Genomic DNA, 19,546 nt, shown 5'->3' with positions numbered 1-19,546 from the left:
TTTGGAATTTTTTTTTCTCGCTTCCCAGTACATGACATGGAAAATTAAATACTATCACTATGAATTGAAGTGTTACGCAGAAAACAAGCCATCACAGAGCTCTTTACGTGTAAAAATAAAAAAGTTGGAAGTGAAAAAACAAAAAAGGCATAGGTCCTACCAGGTTCTACCTCCTACATCACCCACTAGTAACTGTGTGGGGTACTTTAGAATTTTTAAGACCTGCTTTTCCTATTTCCAGCAGCAATTCATATTTGCTGCAGATTTTTTATGCAGTGTGTGGATGAAAATTGTATCTATCATATTCATTATGCTTAATTTTGGCACCCAATATGTCTTACTTTTGCTATTATCTTTGCTGGTTGACCACTTCTTAATTCTAGTATTAGATCATTTTCCTCATTAAATAAATTACTCTGGCTAATGTTTTTCTAGCCCTGTAGGTTGACCAAGTTTGAGGTCATAGGCAGCGGCATATTTAGTGTTAAAGGAAACCTACCACTTGAAGTGGCAGGTATAAGAGGGAACTACCGAGCACCAGCTCAGAGTGAGCTGGTGCCGGAGCTTATTTTTGTTAGTGTTTTAAACCGCAGTATCGTGGTTTAAAACACTTTTTAAACTTTATGGCCGAAGCTGCTTCGGCGCAGGGAGGTACGCGCTCGGCGCTTACCATGCGCGCGGCTACATAGGAAGTGAAGGAGAGCCGCGCGCATGGCAAGCAGCTTCGGCCATAAAGTTTAAAAAGTATTTTAAACCGCGATACTGCGGTTTAAAACACTAACAAAAATAAGCTCCGGCACCAGCTCACCCTGAGCTGGTGCTCGGTATTTCCATCTGAAACCTGCCACTTCAAGTGGTAGGTTTCCTTCAATGCTGCCCTAGGCACTCTCGCTGCTTACACCCCCTGCCAGAACCATCAAGCTACCACTTCTGCCCAAAATCCCCAGCACATTACTAGAAGAAATTAGCAATGGACCCAGGAAGAGTCTCTCTAATGATCCACTGCTAGATCAAAAAGTCAGAAACTGCACTAAAAGTGCTATTTCCGTTTATAATTCTGGGTGGGGCGATTCACTAACGACGTGCGACACAATTTGCAAGTTAAATATATAAAGTAGGGTCCAAGAATAACAACCTATTGACATCCAAATAAATAGCTCAAACTATACAGAAAAACAGGGATGCCCATAATATATCACAAGCCATGAAATTTTATTATTGATAAGTATCAAAACACACACATTTAAAAAGCAGTAACAGTGCTGAAACAAGCCAATAGACCCAGTGCCTAAAAAATAGTACATGGTCGTTATAATCAAGTAAAGTGCAGCAGCAGTGGAACAATGTATAACGGGGTAAATATCAAATCCACCAGTGTGGTACAAGTAAAACTACTGTGCAACAAATTATTCCATAATTACCTGTATAGCATAGGTCAGTAATGGGCAACCTTTTGAGCTTGGTGTGTCAAAATTCGCCCAAAAAACCGAGCATAACTCGGGTGGTGTGTCACCTTGACAAAAAAAAAAAACATAATTTTGTGATATTTATAGTTTAAATAACAAATATGTATAATTATTTAACTTCTTGGGTACTTTAAACCTAGGTTGTCTGATTGATCCTACCATGTACTGCCATACTACAGAATGGTAGTATATGGAGATTTTCCACGTCATCTATTTATTACAATGTGCAAATCGTACATTGTAATCGGCTACAATCAGACAGGTGTGGAAATGCTTAGTAACCTGTGAACTTTCAGTCATGAAAGTTCACCGGTTATAGTGAGTCGCAGGCGCCACTGTCTGTATTTCTTTCATTAGGAGCAAAATAATCGCAATGTAAGGCGAATTGCAAGGCGTTGCGATTATTTCAGGGCTTGTACGTCACAAAACTGACACACAAGCCCTGATGACTGTCTTTCATCATACTGTACACTGACATTACTCACTGTATGAAGTCTTGTATGAATAATAAGAGTGGTTGTCCTCCCTCATCCCTGCTGTGGAGATGGTCTGTGTAAAGGTGGCAACTGCTGGGACATCACGCAAGGCAGCAGGGATGTAGCCTCTGTCTGTGCTGCCACCCTCCCCCCACCACAACTATCAGGAGCTGCAGAGGAGTTTGTGGAGTTGATGGCCAGGTAACCTCTCCTGGTGCTGAGCCCCGGGATGATACCTGGGCTGACTGGAGACACGAGGCACCGCTCACACGGGGGAGGAAGGGGAGGAGGAAGTGCTGTGAGCTCAGTTCGTGACAATCTCTCAGCCTCCCGGCTACTGGACCTAAGGATGAAACTTAACTCTCCAGCAGCCGCGCGTTACTGAAGATGGCTACGCTTGTCAGCACTGATACGCGTGTCATAGGTTCGCCATCACTGGCATAGGTGTTAAAGCTAGGCACTGGGAACTAGTGAAATCCCCACGCGTTTTGCCTGCTTGTGCAGGCTTCCTCAGGGGTACTGAAGTGTACAGATTGTGAACAATTTATAGTCCACCTACCCCCGGGAATCCGGCACGGACCAACCACCGGAAGTATACAAACCATGTGTACATCTGAGACCGGAAGTGGTAATGACCTCACTTCCTGTACGTCGTTCTTTACAAAGTATGGCGCATGCGGAGATGGTGTGGCGGCCACTAAGTGGCTCGTCACACACTTGTAGTAAGAATCATTCACTCTGTATTGCTGTGCATGCGCAAACACAGCAGTGTATTTGCGTAGAACATATATGCATGAACCGCGAAAACCATTGCAACACAGAACGAGTATCCAAGGATATAGCAAAAATAATCAATAACCGCAAGAGAAATTGGCCGAAAGGTATATTTATAAAAATGACATGTATAAATTATATAGGTCTATAAAGGATAGGTTTTTATATAGTTTTGCACAGCTCTCAGTATGAAGTGCATTATTTTAATAAAGCTAAAGAAAGGAGTATTTATACTGCAATCTGTGCAATCATATAAAGTACATAAGTGGATACATAAATAGTTATATCATAAGTGACTGACTGTAATGAGGTGAAGAACCGCGGCGATAACAATGGTCCCGTGTCGAACACCAGGGGCAGGCAAAGACAAAACTTTAATTATATATAACGAATTTGTTTAACAAATAATGCAAACAGACTTGAAAGAGAGTATATGTCAAAAAACGTAGAGGCAAGGTTCAATTAATAATAATACATTTTCAGCAGAAGGAGTCGAGAGAGACCAAACAGCATTCAGGTTAATGGGGTACTTGGGTAAGTAATGGAGAATTATAAAGAAAGTCCATATCTATTCTGAGGGTTCTTGATCACGGAGATATAAGTCCAACGGAGGCTGGGGACCAGGTGAGTCGGGTTGTTCATAGGTGCAACACCTAATGTGAAAGAAGAGAACAAGATATTAGATATACAAGAAATGTATAGACATACTACCCATAGTGGAGTGAGCAGAAAAAACATAAACCCAGAGGGAAAGTGATAAGAGACAAGGATCTGACCGTGTGGTCCGCGAAAACAAACGCACGGGTGACCACATAATCAGTCCATGAATGCAAACCAAATTAGGAGGACCAAATAGTGTTAAAAAAGAAAAAAAAGGAGAATAAACAGAACAACCCACAAGAAAAGACAACCTCAATCCTTATAAAAACCTGTGTAAAGCAAGTCTTCATTTAGTCGTAGAGGAGCCAGGGAGTCAAGTTTTTAAATCCACTTGGATTCCAATCTTAAAAGTTCCTTACTATGACTGCCTCCGCTAGGGTTCCAGTGTACCCTTTCCACCCCACAGACCCTAAGACTTTGATTATTTCCCCGGTGTACATGTAGGAAGTGTGCAGCTACCTTAGACTTCACCTTAGCCAGGTCATTTGTCGCCATCGTAATCGAAGAGAGATGTTGTTGTACTCTTCAGCTCTTGGCCCGTCTGTCCCACGTTAATCATTGGGCAAGAACATTTCAATATGTATACAACATCCTTGGTTTTACAGTATACATACAGTATTTTTTGAACTATAAGGCGCACTATCAATAAATGCCTGCTAAAATGTCTAGGTTCATATATAAGGCTCACTGGACTATAAGGCGCACCTGATTATAAGGATGAATGACCAGCAGGTGGCAGACCTGTGCAGAGTTCAAGGCAGCTGTTGTCTGTAACTATAAGGCACACCTTTGATTTCTTTTTGTGCGCCTTATAGTCAGAAAAATACAGTAATCGTGCAACTTAAACTCAGATTAGTTATTGGGGTGTATATAAGTATTTAATACAAGTTAAATACAGGTGGTCCCCTACTTAAGAACACTCGATTTACATACGACCCCTAGTTACAAAAGGACCACTGGATATTGGTTATTTATTGTACTTTAGTCCTAGGCTACACTAATCAGCTGTAACAGTTATCAGAGGTGTCTGTAATGAAGCTTTATTGTTAATCCAGATTCTTATGACAACCCAACATTTTTAAAATGCAATTGTCATAGAGACCAAAAAAGTTCTGTCTGGGATTACAATGATAAAATATACAGTTCAGACTTAAATACAAATTCAACTTAAGAACAAACCTTCAGACCCTATCTTGTATGTAACCCGGGGACTGCCTGTACTCTGCTCAGACCGAATCAATCAGACAGACGGCACATCCCCTAATTTGTGTCGCATGGAGGCTAACGCAGCTGCGTCACAAAAGGGTCACCTCGGCACAATAACGGTGCAGACACTTAATTACCTGTGAAAGCCGTTTTAGCCTTGAAAAACGGGTACAGTCTGACAAGTGCAATTCAAAGTCCTTTTACATGTGCCCTAGTGTGTCTTTAGAAATGCATTGGGAAAAGATATTGGGGCACATTTACTTACCAGGCCCATTCGCGATCCAGCGGCGCGTTCTCTGCACAGGATTCGGGTCCGGCTGGGATTTAAGATGGTAGTTCCTCCGCCGTCCACCAGGTGGCGCTGCAGCGCCGAAAATAATCTTAACGCCCCGGAATGCACCATCCCATAGAAGGTGAAGGTGAGCGCTCCCCAAGCGACACATTTTCGGCATTTAAATGCGGCGGTTTTTCCGAATACGTCGGGTTTTCGTTCGGCCACGCCCCCCCGATTTCTGTCGCGCGCATGCCGGCCCCGATGCGCCACAATCCGATCGCGTGCGCCAAAAACCCGGGGCAATTCATGTACAAGCGGCGCAAATCGGAAATATTCGGGTAACACGTCGGGAAAACGCGAATCGGGCCCTTAGTAAATGACCCCCATTTTCTTAGTAATAGAAAACATATGCTTTAGATGCATTTTCGTCTGTGCATTTGAATTGTAAAAGCATTACCGGAATGGGGCCTATTACATATAGGAAGGCAATTCCAGCACATTGGGGAGGAATCTCTACTGATCACACTTTCAATTGGGAATGTTCACCATATGTTTTATATTGTGCACATACGATCTGGAGAAACTCCTCCCCACAGTGCATGAATTGTGTTATTATATGTAATTCAAATGCAGCTTGTGGAAACCTAAGTTTGCCCACTAACCCTAAGCCAACTAAACCTAGCCTCACCAACCTTTAAGCTACTGTCCCACTAACATTACAGTGCCCTCCCTAATTATAGAGGTTGTCTGAGCTCTGGGTTGGGGGCATCAAAACAAGACCACAGTTTTCACTCACCTCCCCCCCCCCCCCCCCCCTCCCTTTTGTCTCTTTGGTCCAGCTGTGTGCCTCCCATCACAACCCAGTATGCATGTGTACAGAGACGCAGCAGTGACATCACAGCCAGAGCAGCATCCGCTGCAGGCCCTGGCTGTGGTATGGGTAACGCTTACAGAGGCAAATGCTGCAGAGGGAGCGCTGTTGTTGTGATGTCACTGCTGCATCTCTGTTTGCATGTAGACTGGGGTAGATGGGAGGCACAGAGCTGGGCCAGAGGAGGCAATTAATCATGAAGGCCGTGTATGTATAGGTATATATAGACAAATACAAACGTATGTATACATACATACATACATACATGAAAGCAAAACCAATCTGTGTTATGTATTGAGTGCAGAATTGTGAGATAATTTTTAATACCAACACTTAGTGTATATCCAGCAGCTCACACGTGATGTCTTTGGTCGGAGGAATTCTCTTTCATTTTGTTCTATCTGGAGTATACATCAGCTTCTTCCCACCAGAACTCTGCTTTAAAGATTTAGAAACACAAAAAAAGTTTGGTTTGGTTTATAATAATCTTCTCCATCTTTCTCTGACAAATTTAAGTGTTCAGTCGTTCCCCTAAAGATCACAGCTATTCCCCTACAGTGGCAATAGCCGCAGCACTTGCCTCCAAAGTAGTCACAGAGCTCTCTCCAAGAAGCCACACTGCTGACCCTATGTATCACCGAGATGTCCCAGTATGCAGTGCTGCCCCCAAGTAGTCACAGTGCTTTTTCAGTTCTTTGACACAGGGAATGAATGATGACGTCAGCCTGTGCCAGATCAAAGGCTTGACTGTGATGCACAATACACACACATGTTTTACGTGAACCCTGGTATCCAATTTTCTGTCTAGGTAACTCGTAGGTGAATGGTAATTTATGAAGTCCTCGAACACCTTAGAGCCCTGAAGCCATGACCTATAAAAGTGCTTTCTAATGTGACATTGTTGCTCTTGTCTTGTTTTTTTTTACAGAGAAGTGACCGTTGTTTCATCTCCTGAGCAGGTAAAAAGTTGCATAAACCTTATTAATTTCAGGTTTGACAGTTCTTCGATACCTGACTCTTCATTTCTGGAGAAATAGCAGTCTTTGTAACCCTAGCTTCCCCCATACATCAGTTTTCTTATTCAATGCTGTTTTCTAAAGCGGCAAACTTCCAGAGGCAATGATGATCAATATTTAGAACATATTACGACACTTTGAATGCCTGCATGTAATTTTGTATAATTTTCTGATGTTTGACTTGTAGAATGCAAAATAATCATTACATCTTTATTGGCCATAAAGAATTTGTTTGCAACATTAACAAATATATTCCACTAGGTGGCAGCGTCACTACACAAGGTACAATGTCTGAAGCTATTTTGCTAAATAAAGATCTTTTACAGTTTACATTCTTTCTTTATCTACATATTGATTAATATTTAATTTATATAATGCATGAGTATATGAGGCACATGCACATATAGAAGTTCACACAATTTCTAAAACGCATTTACATTCCATATCCAGGTTACATTCAAACATATACAAGAGAGCTGTACAAGACTGCAGTACTAAGTTCTAAATGTTGCTTGTTAGGGTGGTGTTTCATGCAAAAACATACACTATATTGATTCTTGGGGTACAAAATACTTTTTGACTATAATATATTAACTTTTTCTGTATAAATCCAGCCTTCTTTTGCGTTATTTTTTGTACCTATTTATAAAAAATGGAAATTTGGTAAAAATTTTTTTAACATTTTCTGATTTTTTTTTTTTTCTTATGCTCATCATACATTTAGTCTGACTGCCAAAATTGGTTACTAACTAACATTTACCATATGTCTGCTTTATGTTGACTTAATTTTATATGACATTTTTTTAGAGGACGATTCATCTTCATAAGGGTTTTCAAAGTTCTATTTACTATTAAACTCCCCACAAATTGCCCCATTTTTAGAACTGCACCCCTTAAACTATTCAAAACAGCCTTTGGTAAGCTTATTAGCACTTTAAAGGAAATCTACCATTTGATTTGATGCATTCTGAACCAAACTTACCTTGAGAATGCTGTAGCTACACTGATGAAGAAACATATCTTATTTAATCCCTGAGTTGAGTGGTTTTGCAGAAAAAAAAAATTATACAATTATGATAATGAAGCTCTGTCACTTCTGTGCCTGTCTCGGCAGTTCTTCTCTTACATTAAGTATGGACTGCACCAGAGAACGATGTAATCACTGTGGAGGTTTAATTTGGATTTTTTTAATTTTGACATCATTATTTTGTCCTAAAATGTACACGTTCATGCAAGATAAAAAGGGAAAACAGCTATCAGATTTTGTTGTGTATTTTCTTACAACATGTCAATGTAAACTACTTTAGGGGCTCACAGCAGAGCACAGAACAGAAGGAGCCATTGAGCTTTTAGAGGACAGATTTTGATTACCGTATAAGCCGAGTTTTTTGTGCTCCGTCTGCAGCGCCTCTTCTTCTTCTTCTGTGCCGGCCAGGCCGTGCGTACGGAGATGTTCCAGTCCTAGCGCCGGCCTGGCCGGCACACATCTGTGCGTTAGCAGCTGTGATGCCACTGTTGTGTGCCGGCTGGGCCGTGTGTATGGAGATGTCGCGGTCCTAGCGCCGCCTGAAGAAGAAGAGGAGCTGCCGCGGACATGAAGATGGAAGCGGAGCTGCCCGGGCCGTCGGAATGGTGAGTACTGAGTTTGTTATTTTTAAGGGCTGGCAGGCTATTTACTACTGCGGGCAGGCTGTATACAACGGGGGGCGGGAAGGCTGTATACAACGGGGGGCGGGAAGGCTGTATACAACGGGGGGCGGGCAGGCTGTATACAACGGGGGGCAGGCAGGCTGTAGACCTGGGAGGCTGTGACCAATGCATTTCCCACCCACGGCTTATACTCGAGTCAATAGGTTTTTCTAGATTTTTTTTCCTGTTAATATTTGGGGTCTCGGCTTATACTCGAGTATATACTTTAAGCTGTTTTTTGGCCTTATTTTTGCTAGATAAGTTGTACTTTTTATTGGTATCATGCAGGGCTACATGTAACTTTTTGATCACTTTATACGTTTTTGTTGTTGGATTGAATGTGCAAAAATCGTAATTTTTACTGTGTTTTTTATTTTTTATATTTAAGGGGTTTACATAAGGGTTCAGAAATGATTTTATTTAATTGTATGAGTTTTTATGGCTGTGACAATACCCAATATGTGGTGTTTGTGTTGTGATTTTCACATTTTAGTGTGTTTAAAAAAATTAAAAAAAAAACACACACAAAAACTCCCACAGGAAGTCATGTAAGGCAGTCCTTTACTGGACCCCAGTGCTGCCATGAAGATGATCGGCACCCCCATAGCCGGTGGGCGGGATTTCCGGGAGTAGAGGTGAGGGACACCTTTAGGTGTAATGTGTATATATACATTTGTCAGACATGTAGTATATAGTTCCGAGAATCGGAAGTGTGCAATACACTAATAATCTTTACTTTGAGTGTACAAATGAAGTATAAAAACAATCTACCACATGCCTACTCTTTCAAACCAAGTTCTGTAGCCACGATCAGTTAAAATACTGACTGTGACTATTCCTGCGGTCACCTCCCTGAGTGTGACCTGTGTGATCCCTCATTGTAAATGTATGTCCAGGTGCACAAAGTACTGTATGCACAGTTATGTCATGGGGCGCAAAGAGGATAATTCGTTATTTTCTCTTTACAACTGATGATCTATATTGTAACTATTTTATCATATGGTGAATGCTGTTCTTCTTATGTGAATAGAAAGATTCTCCAATAAAGGTCTCCTTGCATAGTGGGAACTCCTCAGACAGTGACAACTCATGGGTTTCATCACACCTCATGGAAGAACCTGAAATTCTTGAGAAAAGCTGTGTGAATAAGAGCAAGCGCTTACAGGTAGCTCGCAGAATAGCACAAAAAATGCTTTGTACTTCATTAGAAGTTGAAAACGATCAATGAAAATTTTCAGCACTCAGGCCAGTCTCTGTGCTCATCTTTTTAATACGATTTATAAATCTGAGAAGTTGCCTGATGCCTGGCAAAATCTTTCTCTTTGCAAAAGTTTTCTTAAAGATTACTGGTGGTAGTGTCCTAATTATGCTGTTTATTCAAGGGGATGGGGGGGGGGGGCACTGTTTTATACAAGTTTTCTGGCATCTTTAATAACGAAATAATAACTTTATAGAAAAGCCGAAGGCACTCAGGCTGACAGTACCCGAGTTTCTCTCATCTTCCCCAGATTTTAAATTAAGCACGCCAACACCCGTGCATAAATTAAAAGCTGGGGAAGCAGAGAGGCTTTTACAAAGTTAATTAAAGATGCCAGAAAACTTGTAAAAAACAGTCCCCCCATCCCCTAGACCGAACGAGCAGCCTAATTAGGACACTCTACCATCAGTTATATAGCTTTCCATGCCCCCTATTATGTAGCTAGCCAGGCCATGCCCCCTATTATGTAGCTAGCCAGGCCATGCCCCCTAGTATGTAGCTAGCCAGCCTGCCCATGCCCCCTAGTATGTAGCTAGCCAGCCTGCCCATGCCCCCTAGTATGTAGCTAGCCAGCCTGCCCATGCCCCCTAGTATGTAGCTAGCCAGCCTGCCCATGCCCCCTAGTATGTAGCTAGCCAGCCTGCCCATGCCCCCTAGTATGTAGCTAGCCAGCCTGCCCATGCCCCCTAGTATGTAGCTAGCCAGCCTGCCCATGCCCCCTAGTATGTAGCTAGCCAGCCTGCCCATGCCCCCCAGTATGTAGCTAGCCAGCCTGCCCATGCCCCCCAGTATGTAGCTAGCCAGCCTGCCCATGCCCCCCAGTATGTAGCTAGCCAGCCTGCCCATGCCCCCTAGTATGTAGCTAGCCAGCCTGCCCATGCCCCCTAGTATGTAGCTAGCCAGCCTGCCCATGCCCCCTAGCATGTAGCTAGCCAGCCTGCCCATGCCCCCTAGCATGTAGCTAGCCAGCCTGCCCATGGCCCCCTAGCATGTAGCTAGCCAGCCTGCCCATGGCCCCCTAGCATGTAGCTAGCCAGCCTGCCCATGGCCCCTAGTATGTAGCTAGCCAGCCTGCCCATGCCCCCCAGTATATAGCCAGCAGCAAAAAAAATAACTGCAAAAAAATCTCTGCACTTGCCTTTCCGTATTTTGGTACGGCGGGCATACATCGCCTTATGCTGTGCAGGATTGATCGTCCAGCATGAGCCTCGGTTATGTCTGTTGCAGCAGAAGACTGGTCTAGTCTTCTGTATGTATTGTGTGTATTGTGTGACACATTGATAAAGGTTATATAATGCCAAATATGGGAAGTTGCTTATCTTCTACAACTGTTGCAAAACTGATATACATGCAATTTAATGACTTGGCTTTTAGTATAACCACTATCTTGCTTGTTATGTCTCTTGTTGACAGGTTGCATTGCAGGAATGCCAACTGAGGTTGGAGGAGGAAAGAAAAACAAGATTAAGAGCTGATGACAGGATAATGGAGGTAATCTCTTAATGCATTTAATCCATTTATAACTTTAATCCCTATAGAAAGAAGTTGTAATATGCGTACAGACACAGTGGTTTCTATCGATCATTGGTACCTGTTCTATTAAATTTAAAATCGGGAGAGAGCCAGATAACATGCAGCCCTGGCAGGTAATAGAAATAGTAATTGTAAAAACCAGGAATACGGATTCCTCTTTGCCATTCTGCAATTTTTCTTTTTTGTAACTGGCTACTGTTCGTTTAAATAGTTTTTTTTTTTTTAATTCGTTTTTTTAAACCAAAGAAATACAGAAACATTAGACACAGTTCCAACATCATACAAACACCATTGGTGGCTTTTTCTGTCCACAATACTTTGCACTTGTAAGCGGATATAGGCAGTGTCTTCAATAATAACAGTACTACAACAAATAACACAATAAAATTTTCTCACAAATGTCTTCTAAAGCTTAGAATGTTCGATCTGTGGGCCTAATCAGGGTCATCTATGGTATTTGTGTCCATTGGAGGAGGGTAGACCAAGAGGTCCAAATACTGGCGATTGGCTGAGACTTAAGCCAGCTGTATGATGAGATCATTTCTATCGTTGTACACCGTGTTTATCTCTCACACATTCATGGTGTATGATGGAGGGTTGGGGTCTTTCCAATGTCGAGTTACCAAAAGCCTGGCTATAATGAAGAGTTTGCACAACAAGATGGGCTATGGTCTGGAGGTAGATGGGTAAGATCTAAATGCAATAGAACTTGCCATGGATTCCTAGAGAAAGGGTGGAAAAGTATTTGTTCTATTAAGCCGTATACCCCATACAATATTTGTGGCATAAAAAAAAAGTTGAAAAGCGCAAATATAGTGTAGCAGGTTAAGTGATACCTATCCAGTAGATAAATACAACTAGGTGCTTACCTTGAAAGGTTGTGTCATAAGCCACAACCAACTTGTAGTGTTTTTGGAGACTAAATCCACAGGGCTGCCCTTGGTGGACCCACAGTCTCCTGACCAGTGGGTATGTTGCAGATAGAAATTTGTGAGCATATAGCTCGTGTTTGAAAAAACTCAGTTCAGCGCCCGTTTGTGGATTTTCTACTTCTTTTTTTTATTATTGTTTATGATTAAAAAAAAAAAAGTAAAAATAAGCTATTAATAAAATCACAGTAAAATTCTATTGCTGTTTGGGATATGCGTTTCGTACCCGTACAGGATATGTCATCAGTCCATCCATTGATGGACCCCCCACAAGTGGCTGTTACTTGTTTTATGGGCGCAAAGCGTGGCACAGAAGGGAAGGAGCGCTTTAAAATTTTCCGTTATTGGGGCCATGTGACAGCTTTTTTTTTGCGGGTTGAGATGCTTTATCCAGTGTTACTATTTTGGGGTTAGTATCCCCTATTGTTGAAAATTTATGAACTTTTGAGAGCAGGAGTAGAAAAGCATATGTTCTGTACTGGATTTCTTTCCTTTTTTTTATTTTGGGTACAGAGCTGGTTGACAGCTTGTTTTTTGCGGGACATGTTGTACTTTGCAACAGTATTATTTTGGAGTACATACTTTTTGATCACTTTTTATAGCATTTTTTTGTGGGATTAAATAGGTAAAAATCTAAATTTTTGACAGGTTTTTGACAGTTTTTCTTTTATCGGTGTTCACCATACGGGTTCAATAATTATTTTCTTGAATTCTACGGGTTGTTACGTTGTCGGTGATACTATATATGTGGGGTTTGTGTTATGATTTAATAAATAACAGGAATTTCACAGCACTCCTTGTGTAGTAGATGGTGCCAAACTAGGGTCCCAGCCCCGTTCATGCATAGATAATGGAAGATGGCACTCAATCAAATTTGAATAATAATTGCTTTTTATTTTTGTACAAATCCACAGAATAGCATGACGTTTCCATCAAAATAACCTTCTTCAGATGCGGATTGTACTTGTAAAAAGTGCTTGTTAGGTTGGAGGAGAGGAGCGGTGTCCGCCGCTCTGGACCTCAGCTGTATGGCAGCCAAGTTCTGGTCTCAGCCAGAACGTGGCTGCCATACATTATATGTCTCTTTATATGTTATGGGGCTTATGGGCATTTTTAATTAATTTATTTTTTATTGAAAACTTTTTATTTATTTATTTTTTAACTTTTTTATTAGTTCCATCATGGGATATGAATATGCAATCATCTAATTACTTGTTCATGATGAAATATACTGATGTATTGCAGAGTATTAGCACTTGCATAGGCTGACTCTGTGCCTTTCAGATGATGTCACAGTCGTCATCTTGCAGGCATTGCCGGCAGGCAGCCCTGGGGTTAGGACCGGCATGTGAACAATTGGCGATCGTAGGGAAGAGACCCCAAGAAGGTGCTGACCGCTGCATTTAACGGGTTAAACACCTGCGTTCGGAGCCCACTCCAACTGTTTGTATCACTCTCGGATGTCAGCGGCTGACACCCCGTAACTCCCGATGCCGGCATCGGCTCAGCGCCCTACTAGTAGCGCTAAGAGGTTAATTTACTTAACTACATAAATGTTTTTAGATAATTTGTTGTGCGAGTTGATGACTTATATTCCCATACATTGAATCTGTTCCATCTGCCAATCAAAAGGGCAGTGACAATTTCAAAGAAGATATAGATCTCTCTGGTCTGTGTTTTTTTGTGTGTGTTCATTTTATAATCGGATAGCTTAATAAATTTAGACAGTGCTGCCATCACCTGTTCCATAGAGGATTATGGGTTTGTCAGGGAAAGGATGATATCATCCTTGTGTAGAGAATCAAGGTGCCATTGTGCACCCACCATTGAGCACCCACCCACCCATCAACATAGCTGTCAAGAGCTCCAGGGAAAGGATAAAGACTAACGGGGAAAGGGGCAGTCCTGGTGCGTTCCGTTGTGATGTTAAGAGTCTAACAGTGTGCCATTAACAAATACTCTGGCTGAGGGATTAGAGTAGAACTTTTTAATAGAACTCAAAATGGATACCCATAGTCTCAATGCCGAGAAGGCATACAACCAGTGTATGTGGTCGCCTCGGCATCAAGCGCTAATAAGATGGATGGTAATTTTTGGGATTCTATATGGTGCAGCAGGTTGACAATCCTTCTTTTGTTGTCTGCTCCTTGTTTACCCTTGATGAAGCCTGTTTGGTCTGCAGTTATTAGGTAGGGCAGGAATTTCATTAGCCTGCCTGCCAGAATTTTTGCATATATTTCAGTGTCTACGTTCAGTAGAGAAATTGGCCGATTGGTTGTTCCGGTGTTTTGCCCGGCTTGGGTAGGACTACTATTAATGCCTGCTGGTTTTCTGCTGGTAGGGAGATTTATGCCATTGCTACGGCAAAGACATTGGTCACGAGGGTAGATAACATGTGGAAGAACTTTTTATGATATTCCCCTGTCAGGTGTAAATGGATACTGTTAACGAATTGGCTACCGCTGTACTACTTTATAGTCACAGTGGTTGGCCATGCAAATAAACCAACCCAAAATAAACACTTAACTAAAAAAGTATCATTAAATAGCATTGCCTAAATATCCCTAGATGGTCCCTTTCCATGGTTTCGATTTTAAAAACATTAGGTTAGTTGCTTATTAGTTTACAATCAAACATTAAGTGAGTCCAATGAGGCCCTACATATTCAGTGGTTACTGCATTACCCTGCCTCCTTGTTTCCGATTGACAAGTCTACAGAACATGCTGCTATGTGGAACATTGAGAGCGATCTCTGTTACATCATTGGCTACTTCAAATGATGACATTTAAGGTCCTGTTACATTTGCACAGGGTACTGTCAAGTTCTGCCCCTGTTTACACAACCTCAGGTTCACTAATGACTAATAAAATTCATAGAGTGAGCTCAGAAGAAATCAAACCAAGACCATGGTATAATATATCAATCTCTGTGGAGCTGCGTTGCCATGAAAGGCTAGGCAAATGTGAGAAACTTTATTTGCGTCACAAAGAATTATACATAACTTTTAGTGGGGGAGGACCTGGGCTTGGTTAGTTAAAGATGAGAAGTAGTGTATATACTCGAGTATAAGCAGACCTGAGTAATTTTAATGCAAAAAAAACGGGAAAAACCTATTGACTCGAGTATAAGCCGAGGGTGGGAAATGCATTGGTCACAGCCTCCCCAGTATATAGCCTGCCAGCCCTCTGTAGTATATAGCCTGCCAGCCCCCTGTAGTATATAGCTTGCCAGCCCCCCCTTGTATATAGCCTGCCAGCCCCCCCCCCTTGTATACAGCCTGCCAGCCCCCCTCCTTGTATACAGCCTGCCAGCCCCCCTCCTTGTATACAGCCTGCCAGCCCCCCCCTTGTATACAGTCTGCCAGCCCCCCCCTTGTATACAGCCTGCCAGCCCCCCCCCCTTGTATAGAGTCTGCCAGTCCCCCCCTTGTAGAGCCTGCCAGCCCCCCCCTTGTATACAGCCTGCCAGCCCCCCCCTTGTATACAGCCTGCCAGCCCCCTCCTTGTATACAGCTTGCCAGCCCCCCTCCTTGTATACAGCTTGCCAGCCCCCCTCCTTGTATACAGCTTGCCAGCCCCCCTCCTTGTATACAGCCTGCCAGCCCCCCTCCCTTGTATATAGCCTGCCAGCCCCCCCTCCCTTGTATATAGCCTGCCAGCCCCCCCCCTCCCTTGTATATAGCCTGCCAGCCCCCCCTCCCTTGTATATAGCCTGCCAGCCCCCCCCTCCCTTGTATATAGCCTGCCAGCCCCCCCCTCCCTTGTATATAGCCTGCCAGCCCCCCCCCTCCCTTGTATATAGCCTGCCAGCCGCCCCCCCTCCCTTGTATATAGCCTGCCAGCCCCCCCTCCCTTGTATATAGCCTGCCAGCCCCCCCTCCCTTGTATATAGCCTGCCAGCCCCCCCCCTCCCTTGTATATAGCCTGCCAGCCCCCCCCCTCCCTTGTATATAGCCTGCCAGCCCCCCCCCCTCCCTTGTATATAGCCTGCCAGCCCCCCCCTCCCTTGTATATAGCCTGCCAGCCCCCCCCCCTCCCTTGTATATAGCCTGCCAGCCCCCCCCCTCCCTTGTATATAGCCTGCCAGCCCCCCCCCCTCCCTTGTATATAGCCTGCCAGCCCCCCCCCCCTCCCTTGTATATAGCCTGCCAGCCCCCCCCCCCCGTTTTATACAGCCAGCCCACCGTAGTAAATAGCCTGCCAGCCCTTAAAAATAATAAACTCGGTACTCACCATACCGACGGCCCGGGCAGCTCCGATTCCATCTTCATGTCCGCGGCGGGTCCGCGGCAGCTCCGTCTGCAGCGCCTCTTCTTCTTCATGAAGATGAAAGCGGAGTTGCCCGGGCCGTCAGAATGGTGAGCATTGAGTTTATTTTTTTTATATACCAGAGTATAAGCCGAGTGGGGAATTTTCAGCACAAAAACTCGAGCTTATACTCGAGTATATACGGTAATGTTCATAGTTCATTGGTTAGTAAATTATCACAAGGGCATCCCAGAAACAAAAGACGTCTTTTTCCCTGGAATTGGTAGCATTGTAAATCAGCCAAAGCCCACATTCTTTTACTGCACAGCAGAGTGTTATCAATCTTCAGCATGTAAAATAAGTTTTTCATAAATTATAACAATACTTCACACTGTTTTTGATTACGATAAATTATGGAGTAGAAGTTCATGTTGTTAGGATTGGTACACAAAAGACAGGGGATAGTGTGCCCTGAGCTTGCCCCAACCTCTGTCCCTTCCTATAGCCCCCCCACGCTAAACCGTGGGGCGACTACTTGAAGACTCGAAATATTCTGGGTAAGTGTGGGAAGGGGAACACAAACAGACTGACAAACATAAAACATAAAAGAATCGTAAACAAGCCGGAGTCACAACTAGAGGGTACGTCAAAAGCAGAATCAGTAAGCAAGAGTCAAAGTCCAAAACTAGCCGAGTTAGCAACAATATAGATACAGATACAGAGCAATACAAACTAGCAGCAACCAGGTGGAGAAAGGGATTTTCAAACACTGGCACTGGTGACTAGTGAAGCTGCAATTTATGCAGCCAGAACTCCACCTCCAGAACCTGATAGGTGCTGGACAGCATCTGGGAATTAACCCCTCATGGTGCAGAAACAACCAGGCACCAAGCAGAGGTTCAAAGTCCCAGCCACTCCTAGACAGCACGAGATCTTAGCAGCCGCTGCCCAGGACGAGAGGTGGAGTTTGCGCGGATACGCGCCGGGGTTCGGAGAACGCTGCTGGTACCACCAGAAGAACCAGAAGTCCCAGCAATCTCCCTAGCGAACCTGACAGTACCCCCCCCCTGACGGGGGGCCTTCGGACCCCTAGATCTTAAAGATGGCTTCTGAGGGTAGGTCTGATGAAATAACCTGAGTAACCGTGGAGCATGAACATCTCTAGCCGGAACCCAAGACCTATCCTCAGGACCAAAACCTTTCCAATGGACCAGGTACTGCAGGGAGTTACCTACCCATCTGGAATTCACCACCTTTTCCACCTCAAATTCCAGATTCCCCTCCACAATAGATGGAGAAGGAGGGTCAGAAAGAGGCAAAACAGGCTCAACATAGCGCTTCAGAAGACTCTTATGGAAGGTGTTATGGACCCGCCACCCTGCTGGAAGTGTAATCTTGAAGGAAACCGGGTTAACAATATGAGTAACAACAAACGGACCCACAAACCTGGGCGCAAACTTCAAAGAGGGGACCTTCAATTTAAGGTTTTTTGTTGATAACCACACTTTATCCCCCACCACAAACATATCAGATTTAGTGCGCCTTCTTTCAGTTTGTTGGACCATAGAATTTTGTGCCCTCTGAATATTCTCCCGAACTTGTGACCAGAGCGAGCGCAACTTGGATGTAATGGCTTCCGCTCGAGGAATATTAGAGACAGGCACAGATGAAAAAGAGAAACGTGGATGAAAACCATAATTGCAGAAAAACGGAGATACCTGTGTGGACGAACTACAGTGGTTATTAATAGCAAATTCTGCCAACGGAAGGAATTTCACCCACTGGTCCTGACTGTCCGAGACAAAGAGTCGCAGATATTGAATCATCTCCTGATTCATTCTCTCGGACTGACCATTAGACTCAGGATGAAACGCTGAGGAGAACGACAGATTAACTTCCAGTCTAGAACAAAATGCTCGCCAAAATTTGGAAACAAATTGTACGCCCCTATCAGACACAATATCATCTGGTATACCATGGAGGCGTACAATGTTCTGTATAAACAAATCAGCCAATTCTTCAGCTGAAGGTAACTTTTTTAATGGAACAAAGTGTCCCATCTTGGAGAAACGGTCCACTACCACCCAAATCACTGTATAGCCTTGAGATGCTGGCAGATCAGTGACAAAATCCATTGACACTTTAGACCATGGCCTGGTGGGAACTGGAAGCGGAAGAAGAGGCCCCTCAGGACGTCTCCTGGGAGTCTTTCCTCGCGCACAGACCTGACAGGCTTGGACAAATGCGTGCACATCATTAGTCATGTGAGGCCACCAGTAACTTCTCTTTAAGAGATCCAAGGTACTCCGCATTCCCGGATGACCTGCCAATACTGAGCAATGCGTCTCCTCCAACACTCTCAAACGACAAGAAAAAGGAACAAATAATTTGCCTTCCGGAAGGTCTTTGGGTGCAGATTTTTGTCCTGCTAAAATTTGAGAGGAGAGGTGGGAGGAGACAGCTGCCAGCACAACCCCTGGAGACAAAATATTACTGTCCGTAGTCGCTGGAAGCTCAGGAGTCCCGAAGCTACGGGACAAGGCATCAGCCTTCACATTTTTTGACCCAGGTCGGTAGGTGACCACAAAATTAAAGCGAGAGAAAAACAAGGCCCACCTAGCCTGACGTGAGTTCAAACGCTTAGCAGTATCCAAATATACTAAGTTCTTATGATCTGTGAGCACAGTTATCGGATGAAGAGCTCCTTCCAAAAAGTGTCGCCAGACTTCAAATGCCCACTTAATGGCAAGGAGCTCTCGATTACCAATATCATAATTCCTCTCACAAGAGGAAAACTTTCTAGAGAAATATGCACAGGGCCTAAGTCTGGTGAGAGTGGAGGACCCCTGAGACAACACTGCACCTACTCCTACCTCGGAGGCATCAACCTCCACAACAAACGGTAGAGAGAGGTCAGGTTGAACCAAAACTGGGGCTGACGAGAATGCCGCTTTTAAAGTTTCAAACGCTGAGCAAGCGGCAGGGGACCATTTGTTTGGATCAGCACCCTTACGGGTTAGATCCGTGAGGGGTTTGGCGATCACAGAAAAGTTCTTTATAAAGTTCCGATAATAGTTAGCGAAACCTAAAAATCGTTGTAGGGCCTTAAGATTGGTAGGCCGAACCCAGTCCGTGAGCGCCTGAAC

At 43.7% G+C, this 19,546-nt stretch overlaps 1 protein-coding gene across 6 annotated transcripts in view; it reads left to right on the top strand.

Moving 5' to 3' along the window:
• CEP78 (centrosomal protein 78) overlaps positions 1-19,546 on the top strand; it is a 75,209-nt gene that overhangs the window by 41,552 nt on the left and 14,111 nt on the right. For 4 of the 6 annotated variants that reach the window (XM_072150903.1, XM_072150902.1, XM_072150900.1 and 1 more), the window contains 4 exons: positions 3,200-3,250; positions 6,656-6,686; positions 9,463-9,597; positions 11,104-11,181. In XM_072150903.1, coding sequence (XP_072007004.1) covers positions 3,200-3,250; positions 6,656-6,686; positions 9,463-9,597; positions 11,104-11,181 — 295 coding nt within the window. The remainder of the gene's footprint in view (positions 1-3,199; positions 3,251-6,655; positions 6,687-9,462; positions 9,598-11,103; positions 11,182-19,546) is intronic. The other 2 variants (XM_072150905.1, XM_072150906.1) reach the window with 2 other exon arrangements.

Source organism: Engystomops pustulosus, chromosome 1 (genome assembly GCF_040894005.1).
Source record: "Engystomops pustulosus chromosome 1, aEngPut4.maternal, whole genome shotgun sequence".
In the NCBI taxonomy this organism is placed as follows: Eukaryota; Metazoa; Chordata; class Amphibia; order Anura; family Leptodactylidae; genus Engystomops; species Engystomops pustulosus.
This window is presented reverse-complemented; position numbering and strand designations above follow the sequence as displayed.